The sequence below is a fragment of the Colias philodice genome, chromosome 18 (genome assembly GCF_061535455.1).
Source record: "Colias philodice isolate Cphi_HAF_F1 chromosome 18, ilColPhil1 Martin Lab GWU primary, whole genome shotgun sequence".
In the NCBI taxonomy this organism is placed as follows: domain Eukaryota; kingdom Metazoa; phylum Arthropoda; class Insecta; order Lepidoptera; family Pieridae; genus Colias; species Colias philodice.
The window spans coordinates 10,141,321-10,166,013 of record NC_143103.1 but is presented as its reverse complement, the minus strand read 5'-3'; the positions used below and the strand labels follow the sequence as shown (position 1 = coordinate 10,166,013).

The window sequence follows — 24,693 nt, the reverse complement described above, 5'->3', positions numbered from 1 at the left end:
TCGTGGGATTTCTAGGATAAAACCTATCCTATGTCCCGGGGTAAAAAGTAGCCTATGTCCTTTCTCGGGTATCAAAATATCTCTATACCAAATATTATGCAAATTGGTTCAGTAGTTAAGGCGTGATTGAGTAACAGAAATACAGAGTTACTTTCGCATTTATAATATTAGTATGGATTTATGACCGGTTTCAGAGCTAAAATGTTCCGTTTAGCTTGTCAGTATCACAAGTGTATGAACAACGTCAAAAAATTAAAACAGCCTATCCAGAACCAGCAAATGATAGTGACATTGACCACCAGCTATAAATCTATTTCAATTGAAGCGTAAAGTAAATAAAACAATAAAATATACATCACAATAAAATACGAAGTCACGTCAGAGCCACGTCTGCTGTGGGGCGACTGACTAATTTCACGGCGATTGGTCACTGATATCAAATGCACTCTTGGACACCCTCTAGCAAGCCTCTAGCGTGATTTAATCGTAATGCGTAATGGATAATTAGTTTTAGTAGCCCTTGGTTGGTACTTTTTAGTTGCTTGAGTTGTATGTTAGATGTTTTTGTTAGATTGAGCATCATTTGAATCGTGATCGTTGGTTGGTGGATTGGTTTGATTTGCCCTACTGACTTACTTGCGTTTAGTATAGTAATTATACGTAGTAGTATGCATTATAAAGAAAAAACAAATTCAAGCATTTATTTATTAAATTAGACTCCTTCTAGAAGCACTATTGAATTGTCATCACATTTTTAGTTATCTATGTTTTTAATATTTACCACCAATTCGGGAGGTAGTATCTATGGAGAAGAACCGGCAATAAACTCCATAGTTGCCCTTCTAAAACCATGTCAACTTTAGTACCTAAGTTTAGGGATTAATTGTACCTAATTGATTAATGGCATGGGATAGAACCGGGTCCGACGGCCAGTTTTAGTACCTACATGCAAGTAAAAACGAATTTCGTAAAACACACTCCAAAAATAATTGCAAAATTTTATCCTATATCAAATATACCACAAATGACATAGTGTCAAATACTGCATCTTTAATATAACCACTTGAGCGTGACAAGCTGAGCTCCCGGCGTCGCCTAATATTGACCTACAGCTAATGGGCGTCGGAAAGTTGTCAGCTGACTCATATCATTTGATTAGATCATTGGGGAGAGTTGATAGGGCTTCTATCTGGTTTCACACTTTGTAAGATGCAACCTTGACTTAGAAATAAGTTACCATAAATCAGGTATTCTGAAATCTCCGGAAAATAAAGTTTTGCAAATGTTATTTTGTAACATTCCCTTTTAATAAAACTTGTAGTTTAATTTGGTTAAGAACGTCAATATTTTTTAATGCAAAATGTAGATCATAGATAGAATACTGTATTGACTGCATTATTGACATGACTCGCATAATGTGATGGTGAAAATTAAAATACTAAAAAATAATTTCATGGTATCTTCTGATGCATCTATTTCTAACATCAAATAGATGGCTAGGCTACCTGGATAAAGTATCACACATGCATTATCGTTTAACAAAATATGCAATTACTTATGAAAATAACCGAATTGCCCTCATAAAATGCATGGATCGAGTGTTACCCGCTGGGGGAGTGAAACACAATACATCTATTATTCCCCATGTTTGCTCACGCACAATTTGCCAGACACGTTTGTTTAACTGGCAACATTCGGACACATTATCGGGGGCTGATTTTAATACGATTAGATCGGATGCTCATGTTTTTTGCAAATTACTGTCAAATAAATAGATCTATATCTATCATATTTAACCGGAGGTTAACAATTATTGTTGTAATTAAAAATATTTGTAACAATGCAAGGCCTGTTGACTATTTACTGATAGTTTATGATGTATACCTAGTTCCATTCTCTCCAAGTTTGTAGGAACATAATATTAAGCTTTAAAAATTAAACGGCAACATAAGTTTTACTCAACAATTGAGGAAAACAAAATTCATAAATTATATCGCTACATTATAAATTAAATACAAAAATAGGGCGAGGAATGGAACGGTAAACATTCGGACTTTTCCCTCAGTGTTGCCCGCAAAGATAAACTGCGTTCGTCTGCGTCTGACGTGTCCACTCTAACCGCGCCTATACCGCAACTAAGTATGTCACACATTTTATTTTTTCCTCTGGCAATTTTAATCTCAACTAGCCGAGGCGTGCATCTGACGCTTTGATATATGGCAATACTACAGGTAAAAGTTAAATTGGTGCGGATTTCATTTCGAATGTTTTAATTTTTTAAATCGTTTTTAACGGTTTTTATCCTAGGAGAGATTTTAATTGTCACAAATAAATATTAAAAATTTCGCGTATGAGATTATTTATTTAGTAAAATGTTTAAAACCGGTTTAAGTTTAAAATCACTTTGTACGTACATATTATTATAACCAGACTTATTACATAATTAAAATAAATATTAACCTAAATAACTATCAAAATATCACTTGATTTTTAGTGTTACACAACACATTGGTTACGTTAGTGTAAGTACAATCATTCACCGATATTTAGGTGTCGACATCCGATACAAGGATCGTTAGAAGTATCTCGAGTGGAGAGCGTTGTATTTGCCCAACTATATTTCACATGCATCGCATTACAGAATAATTTTACCCGGAGCCTTCGACTGCATCGACCTCTAGTTATTTGCGGACGTGAGGCCTCATGTTTACTCAGCCAAGACTCTAGTGGTGGACAAACATAGGACGGATCGTTCGGAATTGCTTATTTTGTCTCTGCCTACACGACTCCCATAAACAGGTACCGGGCGCGGTCCGGCGTGCCGCAGGGAAGCGCTCTCGGACCGCCGCCGGGTTAAACAATTCGAGTAGTAATAATTCGGTGGACGGTATTCGAGCGCTTGTTTTTTGTGTTAGCTCTGGCTTACCGTTCTAATCTTCGGATAAGTGGGAGCTGAGTATGATGTTTGTTTTTATCACCTCATTGTTGTTCGCGTTATCGTCAAAATGATTTTATGAGGTGTTATTGACTAACGATTTGCATACAGAGAGTTTGTAAGTATTTGATTAACGCACGCGTAGTGAATACGAGACTCATTTAAATTTTTAGCGAACACATTACTATAAATAGAAATTAGACATCGTAAACACTTCATTATTTATAAATTTCATCTGAATAGTAGATACCTATGGCTTTTAATACCCTTGTTAATTGATTACAATAAATGGATCTAGCGAAGCTTTTTCCTAGTTCAATGAACTAGGAAAAAGCATTGAACTAGGAAAAAAATCCAAAAGTGCACGCCTCATAATTTTTTTTTAATAAATATTTATTAATTATTATTTTTGTTTATTTAATAACAATTAAACCACATCGAATCAGACCCTGAAAAATGAAAGGGTTCTATTCCTGAGCATACTCAAGCGTAAGAGAAAAAAAAAGACTCGATTAGTAAAGTATTTCGGTCGCTATCGTGTTAACAAGAAAAAGGATCCGCACATACAGACACACGGACGTCCAAGACAGAACTTTTTTAAACTGTTTTTTAACTAGTTTAAATAACAAAAATGACATCAAAAATATCATGAACGTTAAAAATAGTGTTTTTTCTTAATATGTGTGTGTATGTATTATCTTACAAGTGCAATGTATGATACATAAAGACATTTTAAGTTTGAAAAATCAGATGTTTTGCGCGAAGTGACAGTAGTACCCACCTCAACGCTTCGCTTATGAGGCGTGCAAAAGCTTCGCTAGATCCATTTATTGGTTCATTATACAGGGTGTCCCAAAAAGTAGTGATGAACGGAAGCTGGGAGGTAGAGGACCAAGAGGGCTATCCGAATCACCCCCATGTGTGTTATGCGATTTTTCGTATTTTCGGAGTTATTACATTTTTTCAATTTTTCATCTATCGCCGAGTACGATGAGATTTTTATTTATGGTGACGTGAATTATTGCGCTAGATGCTTGATTTTTTTTGTGTGCTAAGCTGAAAGATAGGCCAATTCAGTATGGTAACATTTACTATCGTTAGATCTTCGAATGGAATAAAAAAAAGAATTAAATGCCAAGAAAGATAAAATTACCCAGTATGTTCATAACTTCAAGGGCCCATAAAAAAATAAAATCACATAAAAAAGGTTTTCCATTTGGCTTTTAAAAACTTGCTCTATCGATCAGGTAGCCACCTAAAAAATTTCATTTTATTATTCTGAAGGCTTCAATCGAAAAATTGAAATCTAAATGTGGTAAGTGCAAAATTTTTATTAACATGATGATCATTAAAACCAATAAATAGGTGTTTAATTACCAGAATTTTTTTAAATAGCCCCGCTGTTGCTCAGTGCAAGTGCGACATCACCGTAAAAAGTTGTCTTTTAAATGTCTGAATGCTTTTTTATCATTTTTAATGGTTTCTTCTGCTACTATGAATTTCCGGGTTATTTCGTCTAAATTGGGGCATTCTCTCAAGTAGCCGAGGTCTTTTTAGTATCCCCATTGAAAAAAAATCAATGGGGTTTATTCGAGGGACCGTGGAGGCCAGGCTTTAAAGCAGGCGTCACCGGCGCATGCGCAGGCTGCAACGACCAATCCATCTTTCAGGGTATTTTTGCCCTTTAGCCTGGCCTCCACGGTCTCCGGACATAAACCCTATTGAATTTTTTCCGTGGGGATACTACAAAGACGAGAGACTGCCACAATTTGGACGAAATAACCCGGAAATTCATAGTAGCAGAAGAAACCATTAAAAATGATAAAAGAGCATTCAGACATTAAAAAGACAACTTTTTACGGTGATGTCGCACTTGCATTGAGCAACAGCGGGGCTATTTAAAAAAAAATCATTTTTAAACACCTATTTATTGGTTTTAATAATCATCATGTTAATAAAAATTTTGCACTTACCACATTTAGATTTCAATTTTTCGATTGAAGCCTTCAGAATAATAAAATGAAATTTTTATGGTGGCTACCTGATCGATAGAGCAAGTTTTTAAAAGCCAAATGGAAAACCTTTTTTATGTGATTTTATTTTTTTATGGGCCCTTGAAGTTATGAACATACTGGGTAATTTTATCTTTCATAGCATTTAATTCTTTTTTTTATTCCATTCGAAGATCTAACGATAGTAAATGTTACCATACTGAATTGGCCTATCTTTCAGCTTAGCACACAAAAAAAAAACAAGCATCTAGCGCAATAATTCACGTCACCATAAATAAAAATCTCATCGTACTCGGCGATAGATGAAAAATTGAAAAAAATGTAATAACTCCGAAAATACGAAAAATCGCATAACACACATGGGGGTGATTCGAATAGCCCTCTAAGTCCTCTACCTCCCAGCTTCAGTATATCACTACTTTTTGGGACACCCTGTATACGTAAATCCAGCGAAAATCATAAAGCCAAAATTGCAAATAGATAACAATAAATAAAAATCCAAGTCAGCAAAAAGGTTTCGTAACCTTACTCATATATCATTGTAGGTAGGTATCTAATGACCTGACTTGAGTCATTATGTAAAATAATAAACTCGAAGAAATACTTAAAGTGTTTGTTCTGACGATAGTCTCAGAATTATTAAACAAACAAAATACTTTATAGCTAATATTTATATATGTCTCGTAATGTTATAGGCGTAATAAACAACGGCGTTTTGGTAATGCTGTACAGATAATTAATATTTGATTTGGTTGGCAGATAAAATAACAGATTATAAACATTATTTCAGACCCTGCAATTTGTAATATCATACTTCTACATTATTAGGCTTATACCAAGATTAATTTGTGATATTATCATTTAGTTAAATTTTACCTATATAGGAAACCATAACTTTCAAGTGTATTTTATCCAGTTCATTTGATGCATTCTTTAGATAAAGACTATCCACATCCATCTACAACAGATAGAATATACGTACCTAATATTTTTATTTCATTGGAAGAAATCGCCCACAAGCGATAGAGCCGCCTTTTGTACATCTTTAACATTTAAGTTCTTAATCATATATAGACCGCTCTGTTTCTCTGTATAATTATTATGTAAAGAGTACGTATTCATTCTAGTATCATATTTTATTAAGGAAATAGTTATAGAACACAAGATCACAACGGTCAACGCAACGGCCATAAACATTTCTTTTTCTTGAATAACCTTAAAAACTTATTACATTTGAGAATCATCTAATTACGACCCTGACTGTTCGGACCTTACCCAAGGTTATTGTTTGTATAAGTTTATTTGAACTTTCACTGACTACTGGTGCTCTGAACAATTAAATTTAGATTAAGTTTCGTCGTGTTTGCTTGTATTGAGTTCGGCCATCTTGGATTCGGTTTTGAGTGGTGAGTAATAATTGATTTGTCAAGTTATTATTTATTTGTGTAAATACATCACGGTTTATACATAATTTAAAAATAACAGAATAAACAAATGAACCGGAATCTTCGTGTATTGTTTGTGGTTTAGGTCATGTCCAATTTTAATACAAGTTATTTTAAGTGTATCCACTTTGTTAATGCTTCTTAATAAGATTATAAAAACACAATAATTATTTGGTAAGTAGGTATATACCTTAGTATGTTCTGTTTTGTCGTTCCAAAAAGTGAACTGATTTCGCAAAATTTTAACGAAATAGAAACAGAAATGACCACATGGAAAAGTACAGGATAGACGACTGATTAGGTAGATACCCATTGTAAAAAAAGGACTTGAAAATGTTGAAATACGAGGTGAAATTGAAAATAATTTCACAGCTGATAAATAACGTTAAGTAACGCAAGGAAAAGAAAACCATAAGAGAAAAGTTCATAATAAACAGTATAAGAATACCTATGTATCATCACTATGTAAAAATTAAAAATAAATCTACGATGAATTATAACTTCTTAAGTAGGTTAAATGTAGGCCAAATGAAAAGCATGAAGCTAAAAGTTTTTTTAATGAAACTCATTCCATCTTATTCCGCGAAGGTTTTTGTAAATGTTTATCTTTTAAAACAAAAACTTCATCTTTATATTCTGATTTGGATAGTCCAGGATAGTCCATAAGAACGGTAAACGTCATATGATTAAGTACCTAGTAGGCAATGAATTATAATATTTCATTTGGTTAAACATAATATCACTGGTTTGTAATTTTATGAAAAACGACTACTTAGTTTTTTTTGAAGTGAAAACTTCTTTAGCGGCGTTGAGCACTTTTTCTGTAATGGGCATAAAATCTTCAACTCGCGTCAGGACACGTGACCTGATCGAAAAAGCGTAAGACGGATGGATATCAAACATGCTCAACGTTAATAATCAAGTTTTCACTTCTGCCGGCACTCCCGGAGTGCAACCCGTCTTTTTTTTCAACTGTTATTTGAATAGAAACTTTTTTAGGCGCGTTGAGAGTTATATTTCAAGGTCGCGTCATGGCAATACCGTCAAATCATGGAATAAGGCGACGATTTTGGTCATTTTAAAACTTGCCAAAGAAGTTTCACTTCTGACACGTGTGCTCGGCACACACGCTCTTTTTTAACCTATCACTCATCTGTAGATCATCAGTACATAATATGTCATAATAAATTGCATTAAATCAAGGACGTTTCATACAAAAAAAAACAATACACCGTCGGGTCTCAATGTATCAATTAGGTGAATGCCATGCCACCTGTACCCACCGAGCGCAGTTATATCAAATTACGATCAAAGAATAAAGAATAGATGTGGCATTAAGGATTAAGGTATTACAAAGTAACAGCTCCATTATGGATAGAGGCTAATAAAATATATATGTACCTATATTTATCCTATACTAGTGGTCCGCCCCGGCTTCGCCCGTGGTACATATTTATGTTTTCTCTACATAAGAACCATCCTGGTACTTCAAGGAATATAATAAAAAAAGAATTATTATACATATATATATTTGCGATTCATTTTTATATTACCTATAGGTTATTTAGAAACAATATTCCTTTATACTGGTGAAAGAATTTTCTAAATCGATTAAATAATTCTAGTTTTATCCATTTCAAATTACTTAACAAAAAATATTTACATTAAATAATATTAGATGAGGTTCTCATATCAAAATTGTTTGTTAAGAACTTTAGTATGACTTTTCCTTTTTCCCAACTAAAATTAATTTGGCTTATCAAGTGAATAGAAGTCTAGTATAATTAAGATTTTCTGAGAGCGCTTTTAGGCCAAATATTTTCTAAATAGTTTAATATTAATACGGTCTACTTAATAGGTATTAGTAATGACGATAAGCCGATTTTATATTATACTAGCTTTCCACCCGCAGCTTCACCCGCGCAGTCAAAGAAAAACCCGCATAGTTCCCGTTCCCGTGGGATTTCCGAGATAAAACCTATCCTATTTCCCGGGATAAAAAGTAGCTTATGTCCTTTCTCGGGTATCAAAATATCTCTATACCAAATTTCATGCAAATCGGTTCAGTAGTTAAGGCGTGATTGAGTAACAGACAGACAGACAGAGTTACTTTCGCATTTATAATATTAGTATGGATTTGGTATGGTTTGTTGAACCTTATTACCTTTAAAAAATAATAGAATAATAATGCAGTAGGTACAAAAAATATTGATATTGATGCTCCATTTAATTTTTATATCTATAGGTACCTACTAATATTATAAAGCTGAAGCAGGGCACAGTTAGTTTAGGTATACATATATGAAAACTAGCATTCAACTCGTGGCTTTGTTCGCGTACAATCTTTGTTGTCTTAAAAATTACCTACAGTAATCTACTTTATGCCTCATTTTTGAAAAAGCTCACGTGACCTTGAACCCATATTTGTTTTAAAAAGTTCATAAAATCATTGAGATTTAATTAAAATGTTTGTATTGCTACATCTACGGAATGGCTAGTCTAAGGTTACAAAGTCGCTGTGATGGAAGCGTCGCACGTAGTATTTTAATGCTTAATGGTGTTTGCTGAAAGGTAAGCCGCAATTTGAGACATTTATTTTGTTAAATACCGTATGCTGTGTGCGTCATTTAAGATCATATTATCTGGAACTTGAAAATCCTTCATATTCAAATAATTTAAATCTTTATTTAACAAAAATTAATAAACCCTCGAAAGTTTTTTGACAAAATAAAGCAGGTATTAAGATGCTTATAGCTCTAATGTTATACCTAATTTATATACCTATAATTTTATTTTTGCCTAGTGTCTGATTGTAAGTATAATCATTTCCAAAAATTAGAAAAATTGGACAAATTTTAGGTACCTAATGGGGAAAACCATTTGTTACCATTACCAGATACCAGTATTACTCACTTATATTATGTCTTTTTGTATGAATATGTATGAACTGCGTCATGTGGTATAACTTTAACGATAGTAAAGAAAATCTAGAAATTTGTTTTAATTGGAAACCGGTACCGAGGTGCGTCATCGACGGAAAAAGATTGACCGTGAAAGAGAAGTCATTAATGAGAGAGGATTTTTTGTATTTTTATAATATTTACCCACAATATTAACTACGGTATTAGTACGAACCTATTCATTCGTATGTCTTGGTCCTTGGACCTAGGTAGTAGGTATAAACCCATATTAAATTAATTTCATCAAATACCTATTTGGGCCGGTATAGAAATGTTTTAGGACTTTCAACTATCCACTGTACCTACCTACCTAACCTGACCTAACAAACAAAACCTAACCTTATTAACACAAAAAACCTTCTAATAAATGCATTTTAATTAACCTTGAACCCGTTTACTAGGTACAGAGTACAGACATTATTAATTGTCTCCTATATTATTATTGTATCCTAAGATTACATCTCTTTTCTATCGCATTATTATCACGTTCCATTTTTAAATGATAGGTATGTCAAAACCAGCCAGCAGCAGCAGGCAGCAAAAAAAGAAAAAAGTAAAAAAAAAAAGAAAATTTAAATACAGAACGTGCTTTATTAGTCTCACATCGCAACAAAATACGATATTACGTGTGATTACAGCCGCGTGGAGCCGCTCCGTGCGCGCGCATTTATTGACGCGCCGCCATTTTGCGTGGACAGGGAGACGAGTAGCGTAAATTAATTTCATTATTTCATTAATTTTCGGTGTTGTCTTTTGTAATTTAATTAATGGTGCCATTTTAATGAACAATGTTAAATTTATATCTACTTGGATAGGGCAAATTGATATTTTTGCAGTTGTTTTTTCTAGATTAATAAATTTTTAATTAAATTGTTCGACATTTACCTACCTAAAGAAACAAGAACCTTACTTCTACTACGTAGTATATTATTATTAGTCTGTGCTTCTACATATCGTGATTTTTTATATTACATATTTACATAGGTACCTAGTTAGGCTGTTTTCGTTCAAATTTATTTAGATAATAGATAAACATAGGTATGTATACAGGGTGTAATCGTTAAGTGTGCACAAGCGATTATTCCGTAACTATTGCAGATATCAAAAAACTTTAAACTGATATCGAAAGTACTTAACCTAATGAGTAAAATGGCCATAATAAATTTTTAAAAATAAAACGAGAAATAACCAAAAATGTTACATTAAACGCTCCCATACAATTTATTTCCCATACATTTTGTATACATAGTAGATTTTCGAAGTGACGTCCTTATTGTGCAATACAATGAGGAGGTCTATTTACAGTTTCTAAATGAACTTCCCTCCAAATTTGCGAAGTAATTAAAGCAGAAAACCAAAAAAACAAAAAAAAAAGCTAAAATCTTTCATATTAAATGTATAGGTTGATCCAAAAGTAATGATAATTGGGTATTTCCTGTGCACATAAAAATATAAAATAAATGTTTTATGCTTGCTCATGTAATCACTAAGTTATCACAAAAAAATTATATCTACAGGCCACGTTTCCAAGTATTAACATTAATTTTAATGTGAACAGTGCGAGCCAGAATGTTTCCCGACGAAAAGAAGAAACAACGATTCGACATTTAGAGGGTGAATTTCTAAATTTTTAATGAGATCAGGATAATTTTTTGTCACGATTTGTGACCATGGGCGTTACCTGGGTTCACCATGTTTATGCTGAAACCAAGAAACAATCAATGGCCTGGATGCGAGCTTCCAAAGTGACGGTGAAGATTTTCAAAGTGAAAATTAGTGGGATAGATTAAAGCCGTAGTTTTTTGGGACGCTGAAGAAATGTGGAATATTTTAAGAAGGTAGCCACTACTACACAGGGCTCTTACTACACAGACCAAATTAAAAGATTGCGGGTAGGTTAGTAAGAAAAAGAGACATGGCAAACTTCGGTCTTGAATGTTGGTTCACCAAGACAACGCATCAGATCACAAAGCGTCAGTTGCGATGGCTGCCAATCAAAAATCGGCATTGAAAATGCTTGAACACCCACCCTGTTTGTAAGATCTAGCTCCTAGTTAATTCTATCTCTTACCTCGGCACAAGAAACACCGTCGATACAAGAAATTTTAAGACGACAGCGAAGTGATGAAGTGATTTTGAGGGGTTTTTGTAGATAAAGTCAAAGTTTTTTTTTTCTAAGTTAAGGAAAAAAAATATCGAAGTATATTATCTAGTTAGAAGACTATCTAGAGAAATACATAATTATTTTAACTGTAATGACCTTGTTTAATATTGATTATCATTACTTTTGGATCAACCCATGTACATGGGATATTCATATCTCATACTATCTCATACTAAAAGGGAGGGTTTAAAGTTAATTTTTTAGATATTTCTCGTATTATTTTTAAAAATTTATTATGGCCATTTTACTCATTAGGTTAAGTACTTTCGATATCAGTTTAAAGTTTTTTGATATTTGTAATAGTTACGGAATAATCGCCTGTGCACACTTAACGATTACACCCTGTATATGTATTTATAATTTTTAGATTTCTGCCTATGTCCTGCTAAGAGAAGGTACAGAATGCCCGTACATGGTAATTTCAAATTTGCTTATTCGGTATTCCGATAAAGACAAAGTAGGTAAGTAAACAATTTATATGATCCTAACCCATATATTTTTTTACTCCATATTTTCATTATAAAAGTCTAATACACAAAAGAACATTATCTATACTAACTTCCGTTCTAGACTCTGTTATTCAATACACACCTAAAAAATGTCACGTGTCAAAAAATACTTCTATGAAAAAAAAAATACCGACTCACTGGCAAACCTGGGGTCATTGGACGCTGGGTACCAGCTCGCGCCCCGCATGTCCCCGTAGTGGGGCAGGTCCGCGGGGGCGCAGCCGTAGCCCTGCACGGGCGCGCCCCCGTACAATGGCACGGCGTAGGGGTTCGCAGCCATCCCGCACGAGGCTGCTGGCCCCAGCGGCGAGTTGATGCTGCTACCCGATGAGTTTGATCTGGAAGGAATTGTGGGTTAGAATGTGGTATTGATTGTTTTCTGGTAGCTACAACCATGGACCATAACTAAACAGTGTGCAGAGACTCAAATGAAAATTAGCGATCTATCCATATCAATAATATTTCTTGTGTATTTTTTTTGTTTAGGTTATGTGTTTGATTTTTACTGCGAATAAATTCTTATTCTATTCTATTCTAATCTTATTCTTCCTATCCTGCTTCATATTTCATATTAGTAGGTACCATCTCCAGCATTAGGTATTCCTAATTGAATCTGATATAGCATACTGCATAATATACTTCATATTAAACAAGCGGCTTACGAGATTATTGCAGAGTAATTATTTGAAAATATCCGTGGTGATTCGTATTATCAAATCTAGTACCTAATATACTAACTGCATGGGAACCCTGCTACTTCCATCATTAAGTCTTTATCATATTATTCATAATGTATTATGAATTTAGAGATGCTCCGAATTGTTACTTTAATTTTGTAATTAGAAGACTGCAAATTTCTAATCGTAAAGTTTAATCTCCTCGGACTTCGGCTCAGCAATATGGTTATTGGCTAGGTAGATTAGATCTAACATGCAGTTCATAGTCGCGTAAGCCATTTCTTTATAATAAACTAGAGGTCTGCCCCGGCTTCGCCCATGGTAGATATTTCGCAATAAAAGGTAGCCTATGTCCTTTCTCGGGTATCAAAATATCTCCATACCAAATTTCATGCAAATTGGTTCAGTAGTTTAGGCGTGATTGAGTAACAGACAGACAGACAGACAGACAGAGTTACTTTCGCATTTATAATATTAAGTATGCATTACTTGACAATAAATATTGATTAGATCAAGGCTTTCGACACTGTCACTTTTGCCATTTCGTAAACTTATAATATGAAAATCAACATAGTACGATACTAAAACTCTACATCATTTTAAGTGTACCACAGGGCAGTGTATTGCGATCTACATTATTCCTGTGCTAATGAATAAGGACTTTTTATAAAGTAGGTACATAACTGCAACATTATGCCCTATGATGAAGAATAGGAAAGTAGGAATAAAACAAATCTATCCAAGATTGTTTCATTTTGATTTGAGTATAGATAAATTTTTTTATAGACAGGCCATTTATCTTGGCTATTCACTTGTTAAAATCATTAGTAGTTAGTTTTTCAAAGTTAGCATATCAAACGTGTGTACCCACATAATTTTTAAAGGTTTAAATGAAAAATGGATAAGGCTTGCCGCTTGAGTTGCGATCTCATAACATACCTACTTGTAGTAGAAATGGAAACAAATACCTATAGGTTTTAAAGTAATAACAGGGCTATTAGATCTGAGGGAATAGGAATATTCTGATGTTATTGAAGGTCTAGTTCATAGTAGTTGAATCTCAATATCAGATCAGATGGTTTGTAAGATCACCTGTGAGCTTATAATATTATGTAGATATAAGTAGTATTATTCATAAAAATAAACATATTATATAAACCACATATTAAATCCATGGTGATGCAAAGCCACATATTGTGAATAAATGATATTATAAAACTAAGCCTGGATATAACACAAAGAAAAAATTAAGCAACTTTCAAAAGTTCATTCATATAAAAAGTTATCTACTACCTAAGGAGCAGGAAATTCTCGGTCATGACTACGCACATGAAACTAAAATACCAACTATCCGACCCTTGTGATTATGTAATAATTGTACTTATTTATTTAAAAATACCAAAGTCACTTTCAAAAGTTCATTCATAAAAAATGTTATCTACTAAGGGCGCGTTCCCACCGTGTCGTGACGACAGATAATCGTGTAGTTTTAAGTGTCGTGGCTTATATGTTTAAATGGAGGTGTTCACATTTAGAACGACACAATTTATTGTCGTCTACGACAGTTTTTGCAGTGACGACACTTTGTCGTGACAGTGGGAACGGCAAACACGACAGTCGTAAAACGATAAAAAATCGTGGACGGCAACTCTATGGCGTCCATTGAACTCAGGAGAGTAAACGCACTAGTAATCACCAAGCGAACGCAGAGGCGACTAGATTTGTAGCTTGCTTATGATGTGTAAACGACAAAGCGACTGCCAGGAAACGATAAAATGTCGTCGCGATCCAATGGGAACAGCTAGATACGACAGTCGCTAAACGATTTGCAGGCCTACGATACAAGCTGTCTTAGTGTAGGTCTGCAGGTCATATTATCTTTTTAATCATCAGGTCCTATTATAATATCCTTGTATTTTTATGTTTAATTAATTAAGATAATTATTTCTATGTATTTAATTTTGTATTTATGGTGAATAAATGATTATGATTATGATTGATTATGACATATTTAAAAAAAAAAATGTTGCCACCTAAAATATTTGTCAAATTTGTCAACGATAAAAAATGTTGACGACAAACAATCGTTATAATGGGAACAGCCCCCCTATGCAAGTGGCTTTCTGTTAGCGTAGCGTTCAATAGAATAGACTACGAATGTATGAGATTGACGTAAGCTGTAGATATAGCTTACGTCAATCCCATACATTCGTAGTCTATTCTATTGAACGCTACGCTAACAGAAAGCCACTTGCATAGGGGGGCAGGTAGAGATGACAGTCGTCGAACGATAAATTAGTCGTTACGACATAGTGGGAACGCGCCCTATGAATCAGGACATTCCCAGTCATTTGTCTTTAGTCATGATTCTATCGCAAATTGACCCAAATATGCCACCCGCAAGCAACGGCGCCAACACGTCACTTCCGAACAAAACCCCAGATTATCTGCCTAATCCCTATTTACACAATATAATCCCTCGCTACCCTATCTTCACTTCATTCAATTGATAAATTCACAGGATTTTAAGCTTTACGGCCATTTAGAATGATAACTCTATAGTCTGTGACATATAATTATTATCTATGGTGACATGGGGTGTCATAGACATTACTGGGTAGATGAAATTTTGACATAATCAAATTGGCGGGAATGTTTAGAATTAATTGCTTGTGTAATTTTATTGGGTGAAAATGTTATCTTTGCTGTGGAGTGTTAATTTTGTTAAATTAATTATTATTAACTGTAAATAGGTCGAATTGTGAAAAGAAACAGTGAGTAGGTAAGTAAGTAACTTTTTATATGTTTATAGTTATAGTAATAATAATCCATTACAATTTTTAAACCAAATTCCATAGTGGTTAATTTGTCTTTCTTTCATTTTGACTTAAATTTTTTCGAGACGAAACGAGCGTAGCGTACCTACCTACGTAGAGATTATAGAGATATCCAAATATATGCAGAATTAGGTATACCTATGCAGAATATATTTTATTAGGTATCGGATCAGCACTCTAGGGTCTACCGCAAAATATAAGCTTAATATTTTCTAATATTATAAATGCGAAAGTAGCTCTGTCTGTCTGTCTGTTACTCAATCACGCCTAAACTACTGAACCAATTTGCATGAAATTTGGTATGGACATATTTTGATACCCGAGAAAGTACATAGATAGGCTACATTTTATTGCGAAATATGTACCACGGGCGAAGCCGGGGCGGACCACTAGTAATCTATATACCTACTAATATTATAAAGCTGAAGAGTTTGTTTGTTTGTTTGTTTGAACGCGCTAATCTCAGGAACTACTTGGTCCGATTTGAAAAATTCCGATTTATAGATGTTGTATTTTCCATCAGGTTCTTTTCTAGACCAAGCACGGAATACTGATACAAGTTCAGTTATTACGTTATTAAATAGTAATTGTTGAGGACTCATTTGAAACCATAACAACCCGAATATATTTTATACTAGTTTACCGCTGGCGGCTTCGCCCGCTTTGTCTAAAACCTAATAAATTATATATACCTACTAATACCTCCCTCTTGAATCGCTCTTAGATCTATTTAAAAAAAACCGCATCAAAATCCGTTGCGTAGTTTTTAAGATTTAAGCATACAAATGGACATAGGGACAGAGAAAGCGACTTTGTTAATACTCACAAAATTATTAAGCATACCTAAAAATGCCTAAAATTTTGAATTGTATCACAAAAGTTCGAATAAACTGTAAAAAAAACTATGAAGCATACCTACAATGAACATCATCACAGCCACAATCTTGGTAAAAAGTAGTTCCCGCCATTTATCCGGTAAATAACTATAGAAAAATTTGTTTGTCAAGATGTAAATCTACATTTGCCAAATAGTGCGCAGGCGTGAGTCCATCACCACTTGTAGTGTTTGCACACTCGTGCGCAGAACTACACTCATTTAAAATTCTAAATTCGTACGGAACGTTGTGTCTGAATATTAAATGGTTGAGAGTGACTAAGATTTAAAGATAGAATGGTTTCATACATAGACAAAACCACGTGATAAACTAGCTTATTAGCTAAGCCTTTAGCGGTTAAATTTTGAACAAAATGTGGCTTGTGTTCAATTCAAAGGGAAAGGGAAATTATGGGTAATTTGAACCACCAGGTGACCTATCTAGAACGATATAAGAGCATAAAATATTTCTATACTGCTTTTAATCCATTACTCCGCAACGCCGTACAAAAATCATGGAGACAAGGGGAAAAAATCTCTACCTCTACTTTCGAATTCTCATCTGCACTCAGTTGGACAGCTTACAAGTGACGGCATAGTGCTGAATCTTATTATTTTATGCTCTTATATCGTTCAAGATAGGTCACCTGGTGGTTCAAATGACCCATAATTTTTTCAACATGGGCCTTAAGACTTTCTTCTACAGACAATATCAATTCTTATCTGTTTTATTTTTATGTATAGGTTTGCACTGAAAATAGTATAATAGAGTATACTGTGTTGATTAATTAGCAGAAGTACTCGAATTTGGTGCCTGTTGCTAACTACTGCTCAAGAAATACCTAGTAGGCATAAATGCCGGTTTCTGTATTGTGAATTGATTTGAGCTTAAATATATCACATACCTACCTTATAGGTACTTAAGCACAAGAAAATATTAAAGCAGCATTTAGGAATGGTCTTTAATTTTTTGGTAGGTTTCTGTTTGTGTGTTTTTTTGTATGGTTTGGTTTTTCGTCACGTCAAATACTCAATTCAGAAACCGTAAGTCTAATATACCTAGTTCCTATTAAAATAACCATAATGAAATCTATACTAATATTATAAAGCTGAAGAGTTTGTTTGAACGCGCTAATCTCGGGAACTACTGCACTTGAGTAGAACTTTCTACTCATGTGACTACTGGTCCGATTTGAAAAATTATTTCGGTGTTACATAGCTCATTTATCGAGGAAGGCTATATATCATCACGCTACGACCAACAGGAGTGGAGCCACGGGGGTGAAACCGCGCGGAGCAGCTAGTACATTGATAAAAAAATAACGATTAGCGATGGATGTTTTTTCTTTCACGATACGATATACGATACACGAGGGTGTAAGATAAATTAAGGACATTTTTTCGACTCCTATTCACTACCACTTACTTCATGTCTACTCATTATTAGGTATACTATGGGTATACCATGATATTTAGGTACATCATTGAATACACAGTTTAAAAAATTGTCTAGTGAATCGTTGGAGTTCTTCGTAAAAAGAAGATTATTTTGGACCTGAATAATGCCTAATTTTCACCTACGGGTGATGTTAGTAGAAAATTCTAAAGAAATATTTCAGAAACATTATCCAGTATTCATTATCAGGTATAGGTATCTAATTTATTTATGTTTCTAAACCAATATCAGAAAGAGTAACGATTCGATTCTTTTTTGTTTGTATAAAATTTCAATCAACCCTACCCGATCAGAAAATATACATCACAATTTACTAAGCTTCTCTATTTTTACAATATTTTATCAACTTTTCAATCCGGGCGAAGTCTGGACTAGCGGCTAGTTAGGTACCTATGTACAATTTAGAATTTCAAAATCTTCGAATAATTAATAGGTAACAAGTAAGAATGTAAACATCCATCTTGTTACATAAAACCGTTTACGGAACCCAAGCATTAGGGGAGATGGGCCCAAAGGGGGCACCTTACGGGAAAATTAAAAAAAATGAAGTTTGAAAAGAAGTTAATCCATTTATTTTTTTACCAAAAGTTCCATTAATAAATACTTTTGAATGCTAAGTGGTTAAATTTGTCAAAAGTTAAAGTATATAATAATTATTAACAGATTACTAAAAGCCTACGATTGCCCGCTTTGCCCGAAGGGGAGGCCTAAAGCGGGCTTTCGTTTAGGGCAAAACGGGCAGTAGTTGGGTAAAGCGGGCAGGTCTGGATTTAAATAGTAGATTTCAAAATATACAGCCACTGAGCCACAAATAATATATACAATAATAAATAGAGTAAAAGACACAAAAATATTTTATAAGTTATGTATTTCAAACAGTCATACAATTATTTTTAAATGAATATAATATGAAACAAAGGCACTTCTTAGGAGCTTTAAACTTTTAGGTACAATATTTCCAGATATATCTGAAATAATATTTAAAAAAATAACGTCCTGTTTACAGTCTATCATTATTTAGTCTCTTATAAGCGATACAATTATTTTATATATTTATTTATTTATAAATCCTAAAATAGTGTAATTCTGGAAATTATTCCAAAAATTCTTGTTTAGACAGCCTGTAAAATAAAGAGTCCATGTGGAATAAGTATTCCAAAAGCTCCATTTCTTGTTCCGTAGAAAAGACAGTAGTAAACCTACCAAGCTTTACATTACAGGAACCCGATTTAAGATGTCTGCAATGTCGTTCTTGGAATCCCATATTTAGTTGTTACTTTTTTGACAGGTTTTCCTAACTCTTGCACTTCTCGTTTTGCTTGCTGCATAGTTGAGCGTTGCCATGAGGCTTGTGAATTTTTACGCTTATATTGACGCCGGTTATAAGCGGTCATCTGAAAGGAAAAAGCAAATTAACAAAAGAATGTAACATTTTAGCAGACGGGGCAAAGCGGGCGCGTGCCCGCTTTACCCTGCCCGCTTTGCCTTTTTCGACATTTGAAAGGTTCAGACGAAATTCTACCTCAAAATTTTTAGACACGTGGATTTTTATGGTACCAAAATATGGCCAGATAGTCACTTAATAACTAACAAATTTTGGTTAAAGGATTGTAAACACCAAAATAAAAAGAACACATATTACATACCTTGCAATATTTTTCAAAAATCGTCGAAAAACATTTATTTGTTGCAGCTTGTAAATGCGTGCTCGCAAGCGAATCCAACGACTGCCGCGAGGTGGGAGGGGTGCGGGGATCGTGCTCACGAGTCGCGCGCGCGCCATTATTTAAAATTCCGATACTATACTGAGTGCCCTCTTTAGGCTCTATGCCCACTTTAGGCCCCTTTCCCCTATTATAAAGAAAAACATTTTAGCTACAGACTATAAAAAAATATACAATTTTTGGTTAACTTTTGAATGGAAATATTTTATCAAGGACCTAAACGCGATTCGTTTATTATAAAATTATCTTAATTAGGTATCTTTTATTTAACGCGATGTTTTTCGTAATTCTTTGTTATGTTTATTTTAAGTCCATTGAATATCAAAATTCGATTAGGTTGGTACCTACCTAGTACCTACCTAATACAATGTCTACCCGTCGGGTCTTTGAACCTTTATTCATTTTGAACCATTATTTACCTATTTTAAGAAATATTTTTTAATGCAGGAAATATTATTTGACATTTTCAAATGAATCAGAAAAATATATTTTTTCCAAACAGTGGTCGTTTTCGAATTATTTCTATTCTCCTTATTTCTAATTCTACCAACCTATTATGTTGATAAGTGGGTATGAATGTTTCTTTAGTGTAATAGGATGTGATTATTTTAAAAAATAACCTATTATTATCAACAATCATATAAAAAAGATGCCTATAACGTTACATAAAATATAATGATTGAAACACCTATTCCAATTTTAATAGGTAAGTAAATGGTAATTACTAATTTATTAAATAAAACCTTGATTAGAGTTTTAATTCTGAAAATTAGTTAGCCGTTAGGTAATAAATTATGAAAAATATTCCTACCTGTACATATATCCATTAGAATACATAACACTTTTATCCGTAGGTAAGTTAAGTTGAAGTTGTACCGTTTGGTTAGGTAGAGTTTAAAGTTAAACAGATGTAGAGTCGCCTTATTTACCGTTATTTAATTATGTAAAATATTAACTATAGGCCCGTAATATTTTTGTATTCCGAGATTATAAAAAAATAGGTAATAGCTAATATTTGTATTAATGTTGATCTTGAAAAACTGCACTGTTTATTTGTTTAAATTATTTTAAAATATAAATTATAAAAGAAAAAGAAAATAATAATTTAGATTTATAATTAAAAGAGTTGGTTTTAAGTTTTAATAATATAAACTGGAATCCATAAATTAATAATATGAATGGATGATACATACATAATATTCATTTAGGTTCATTAGGTAGGCGGTACTGGTTGGGGTATTCCAAGGGTGCGTCCTAAGTCCCTTACTATTCCTTATCTATCACGTTAATATTTTGTTTACGTTGTCGCTTCGAGTGGCATTCCCTAACAATACGTAACGCGAAACATTCAAGTCCAAGTCCGCACGTAACGAGCAGCGAGCACATCGTTGACCTCACATCACATCGCATCATCACTTGACCGATCACAATATATAAAGCTGCACAAACAAACGTCACCAACTATATCCTTCGACTAGGCGCGCTCGAGTGCTCTCGAGACCTTCGGCCCACTCGAAAAATCAGCGGGTGGAGGGCGCCCCACTCCGAATCGATCTACGCACCTGTACGGGGACGGCGGGTTGTTCGCCAACTCCAACTTGCGGTACTCCTCGATCGGCGACAGGATGTCGGTCACGGAGAACGGGGTGGAATGCTGCAGCTGGAGCTGGGACAGGTTCTGCTGCAGCAGCGCCGACTTGGGCGACAAGCTCATCGCCAGCTCGGCCGCGCTCAGCTCCGGCAGCGCCTCCGCCGGACACGGCGAGTAGCCGCCGCCCTCCGCGGACATCCGATCGACACTCGACGCCACTCGACGGCTCAGCCTCTAGTGGCTCTCGGGGCGAGAGTGGCGCCGGAGCCCCTGGCGCGGGCCGCGGCCACTCAGCGGGCCCCGCCCGGCGCGCCGCGCGCCGCCCCGTGGCGGGGAGCGCGCGCCCATTGGCCGGGCGCTGGGCGCAGGGCGGCGCGCGGCACCGGGCCGCAGCGGCAGTGCGCGCCGGCCGCGTGGTGGGGGCGCCGCGCGCCGCTGCGACCCGCTGCTCGGAGCCCCGCGCTGTAGGCCCCGCGCGCTAATTATACCGACTGCGGTGTTTCATGTGAACTTTTGTTGCTATTTCGGTTTCTGACAATGAAAATCGAGTTCGTATAGGCGTGCAGGGAATATAGGACGTTGTTATTGTGATTATGGTAATTAATGTATACAGTGATATTACAATTTTCTGTGTTTTTGTGTTGGAGCTCTATCACGGACATAACTTAGTAATTATTAATATTGATATGACACGAATATGTAGGTATTATAATAAGTACCTTATATAACTAATAGCTAATGTTTGGTTTTTCGATATCATGTAGGTACTTAACTACCTAGGTACCTATGTATAATGTAAGTAGGCAGGTAACGACTTATTTACTTATTTCAGTTAGTTTTCTGTGATGTATCTAAATAAGTAAACAGGTAAATAAAGTTAAATAATCAATTTAAGTATACAAATCTACTTAAAAAGGCTACCTACTTACATAGACAACTTTCGGTGTAAATTATTTGATTTGTTCAATTCTTTGATAGGTACCTATCTACCTACCTATTTAAAAAAATGTTGTTAGTTGGAAATGTGAATTGGACAAGTGTAAGTATAATAGTGCAAGTGTGTGTCTTATCACAAACAAGTGATCTCTACCAGGCAACTAACGCGAAATTATTTTGGTTCATTATTCATTGAACTGACAATAATAAAAAAATAAAAATGTTGTGTGGTTTTATGAAACCACGGTAAAAGTGAAACTGTTCGAACGGTTCCGAATACTGCTTTGTGTAGCGCATGTCGCGTGTCGGTCGGCTGCCGAGTAGGTATACCTACTCGGCAGCCGCGATACACGCGACATGCGCTACACAGACCAAAAAGTTTGAGACGATGTAATAAAAGTTTCACTTTAAAAACTAATATGTAAATAGTGTAGAGGCAGCTGCAGTAAGTTTTACACTAGGTAGGTAGATACCTACTTACTTAGATTTTGTATTAAAATTGGAATTGTGTTTGTGATTAAGTATGTTTTTTTTTTAATAATCGTATCTATAGCGTGTAGTAAAACCAAATTAATAATTAATATATATCCAAATTAGGTGCCTACGACCTACCTATAGTGCTGCTAGCTGCATAGGTACTTATTTGGCAGAAATCAAGGGTTTTAGGAACTAGGTAATATTTTATCTAATGGGTACCTACTTATATTTAGGTAAGTATTTGTTACATAGCGATGAAATTGCAATGCATTGTAATTTAGAAATTAAAGATTTTTAACGGATTTTAAACGCGATTTATTCATTATACATATATTATTTTCCCGACGTTTCGAACACTTTACAGTTTACAGCGAGCGTGGTCACGGGCAGACTGAAAAGAGCGTGGTCACGGGCAGGCTGCAAAGTGTTCGAAACGTCCGCGTCGGGAAAATAATATAATGAATAAATCGCGTTTAAAATCCGTTAAAAATCTTCAATTTCTAAATATAGATAGGTATAATAGGTAGGTACCTACTCGCGTAAAATCTAACACTAGAAAATACTATGCATTGTAATATTGAGTAGGTACCTACTTATTAGGTAGGGAATAAACTTTCATAATTCACGGGCATCACCTAAAAAAGTGTAGTTTCTTCTTTGTTGTCCGTCTGTCTGTCTGTCAAGACCCTTTTTCTGAACGCGTGGAGATATCAAGCTGAAATTTAAATTGAATACTCAAGTCTACGGTCCCTTGAAGCTGTGAAAAAAACAAATTTATAAGCCAATGCAATCAAAAGAAACAGAAGTTTATGCTTCAAATTTTCGAAAATTTTGACATTCGCAAAACCTACTGGGTAGGCAGTAGGCACTCACACTCCCGTGAACACAGAATCTTGAAATTTGGTTAAAAGCAAATATACATTTTAAAGTTACAACATAATAAAAAATATAAAATAATTTTTCATTATTACGTATGTTAAATTTTATACCTAGATACCAATGCTTAGCAAAAAAAATCGTGTAGATAGAATGAAAATGTTTGTAGGTACTAAAGTGCCTAAATAGGTATAAGAACCTACCTATAAGGTGCCTAAATAGGTTACATAAGAAATGTTTGTGTGTAATGTAAGTTTCAAATAAAAAAAAATAGGTAGGTATTATTGTCTTATGTATTTTATACCTACCTACCTAGGTAATAGTACCTAGGTACCTACTTACAGAGGTATAAGTAGGTATAATGTGTTAATTAATTAATTATGTAACGTTAATCGTACCTACTTTATTCTTTAATTATACCTACCTAATGTGTCTGAGAGGAAATGCGGTCAAATACACTTTTGTTGGTCTTTATAAAACTACTACTACCTACCTACTCCATGTAGGTACTCACGCTCGATATAGATAGGTAGTGTTTTCAGTTTTGTCCATGCAAACGCTCTCGTGTATTTTCTCCCTGAATCATACCTAATTGATTTATATTAAATTTATTAAAATATTTAATAAATTTAATATAAATCAAATTAAAATATTATTTAAATTAAAATATTTATTAAAAGCATTGATTTTTTTGCAAAAGAGTCTTTGTTTTCCTGACTTTTTCTTAGGCTTTTCAGACGGCATCTCTTTTTGTCCTTGCCAAATGTGAGCGTTTATTTGCGAGTGAGAGCCATAGTTTTTCAATTGCCTAATTTTCAAAAGTGTTTCCGACCGCATTTCTTCCATCTGCCGGTCTAAAGAACCGTCAAAATAGATCAGTCGAAGTGCAGACAATATTTTTAATAATTTTTGTTTTCTTAGTTACAGTAGGTACCTACAGCACTAACTTAATTTTATTCAGATATCTATTATGTACAAAATTGTACAGTAGTGTAGGTGTAGGTGATAAGACGAACTACCTATAATAATTATTGAAGACAGGCTTATCAGGGACTAAATATTTTTTTTTTAATTTTTCCCATAACGACTAAATGTAGATAATATATCACAGGGATACATACTATAAATACATGCTAAAATATAGAACTTACCATTTGACATTTTATGGTTATTCATTCACTGCAACACTGAGTAATCTTGCAGAGAGAAGTGTGGCAACG

At 34.5% G+C, this 24,693-nt stretch overlaps 1 protein-coding gene across 1 annotated transcript in view; it reads right to left on the bottom strand.

Annotated features, from left to right (window-relative positions):
- LOC149480727 (thyroid transcription factor 1-like) overlaps window positions 1-21,382 on the bottom strand; it is a 47,201-nt gene extending 25,819 nt beyond the window's left edge. Inside the window, exons 1-2 of the mRNA XM_089706788.1 lie at window positions 21,156-21,382; window positions 12,164-12,363 (exon numbers count right to left, since the gene is read on the bottom strand). Of these exons, the coding sequence (XP_089562914.1) occupies window positions 12,164-12,363; window positions 21,156-21,382 (427 nt within the window). The remainder of the gene's footprint in view (window positions 1-12,163; window positions 12,364-21,155) is intronic.
- Window positions 21,383-24,693: the final 3,311 nt, after the last annotated feature.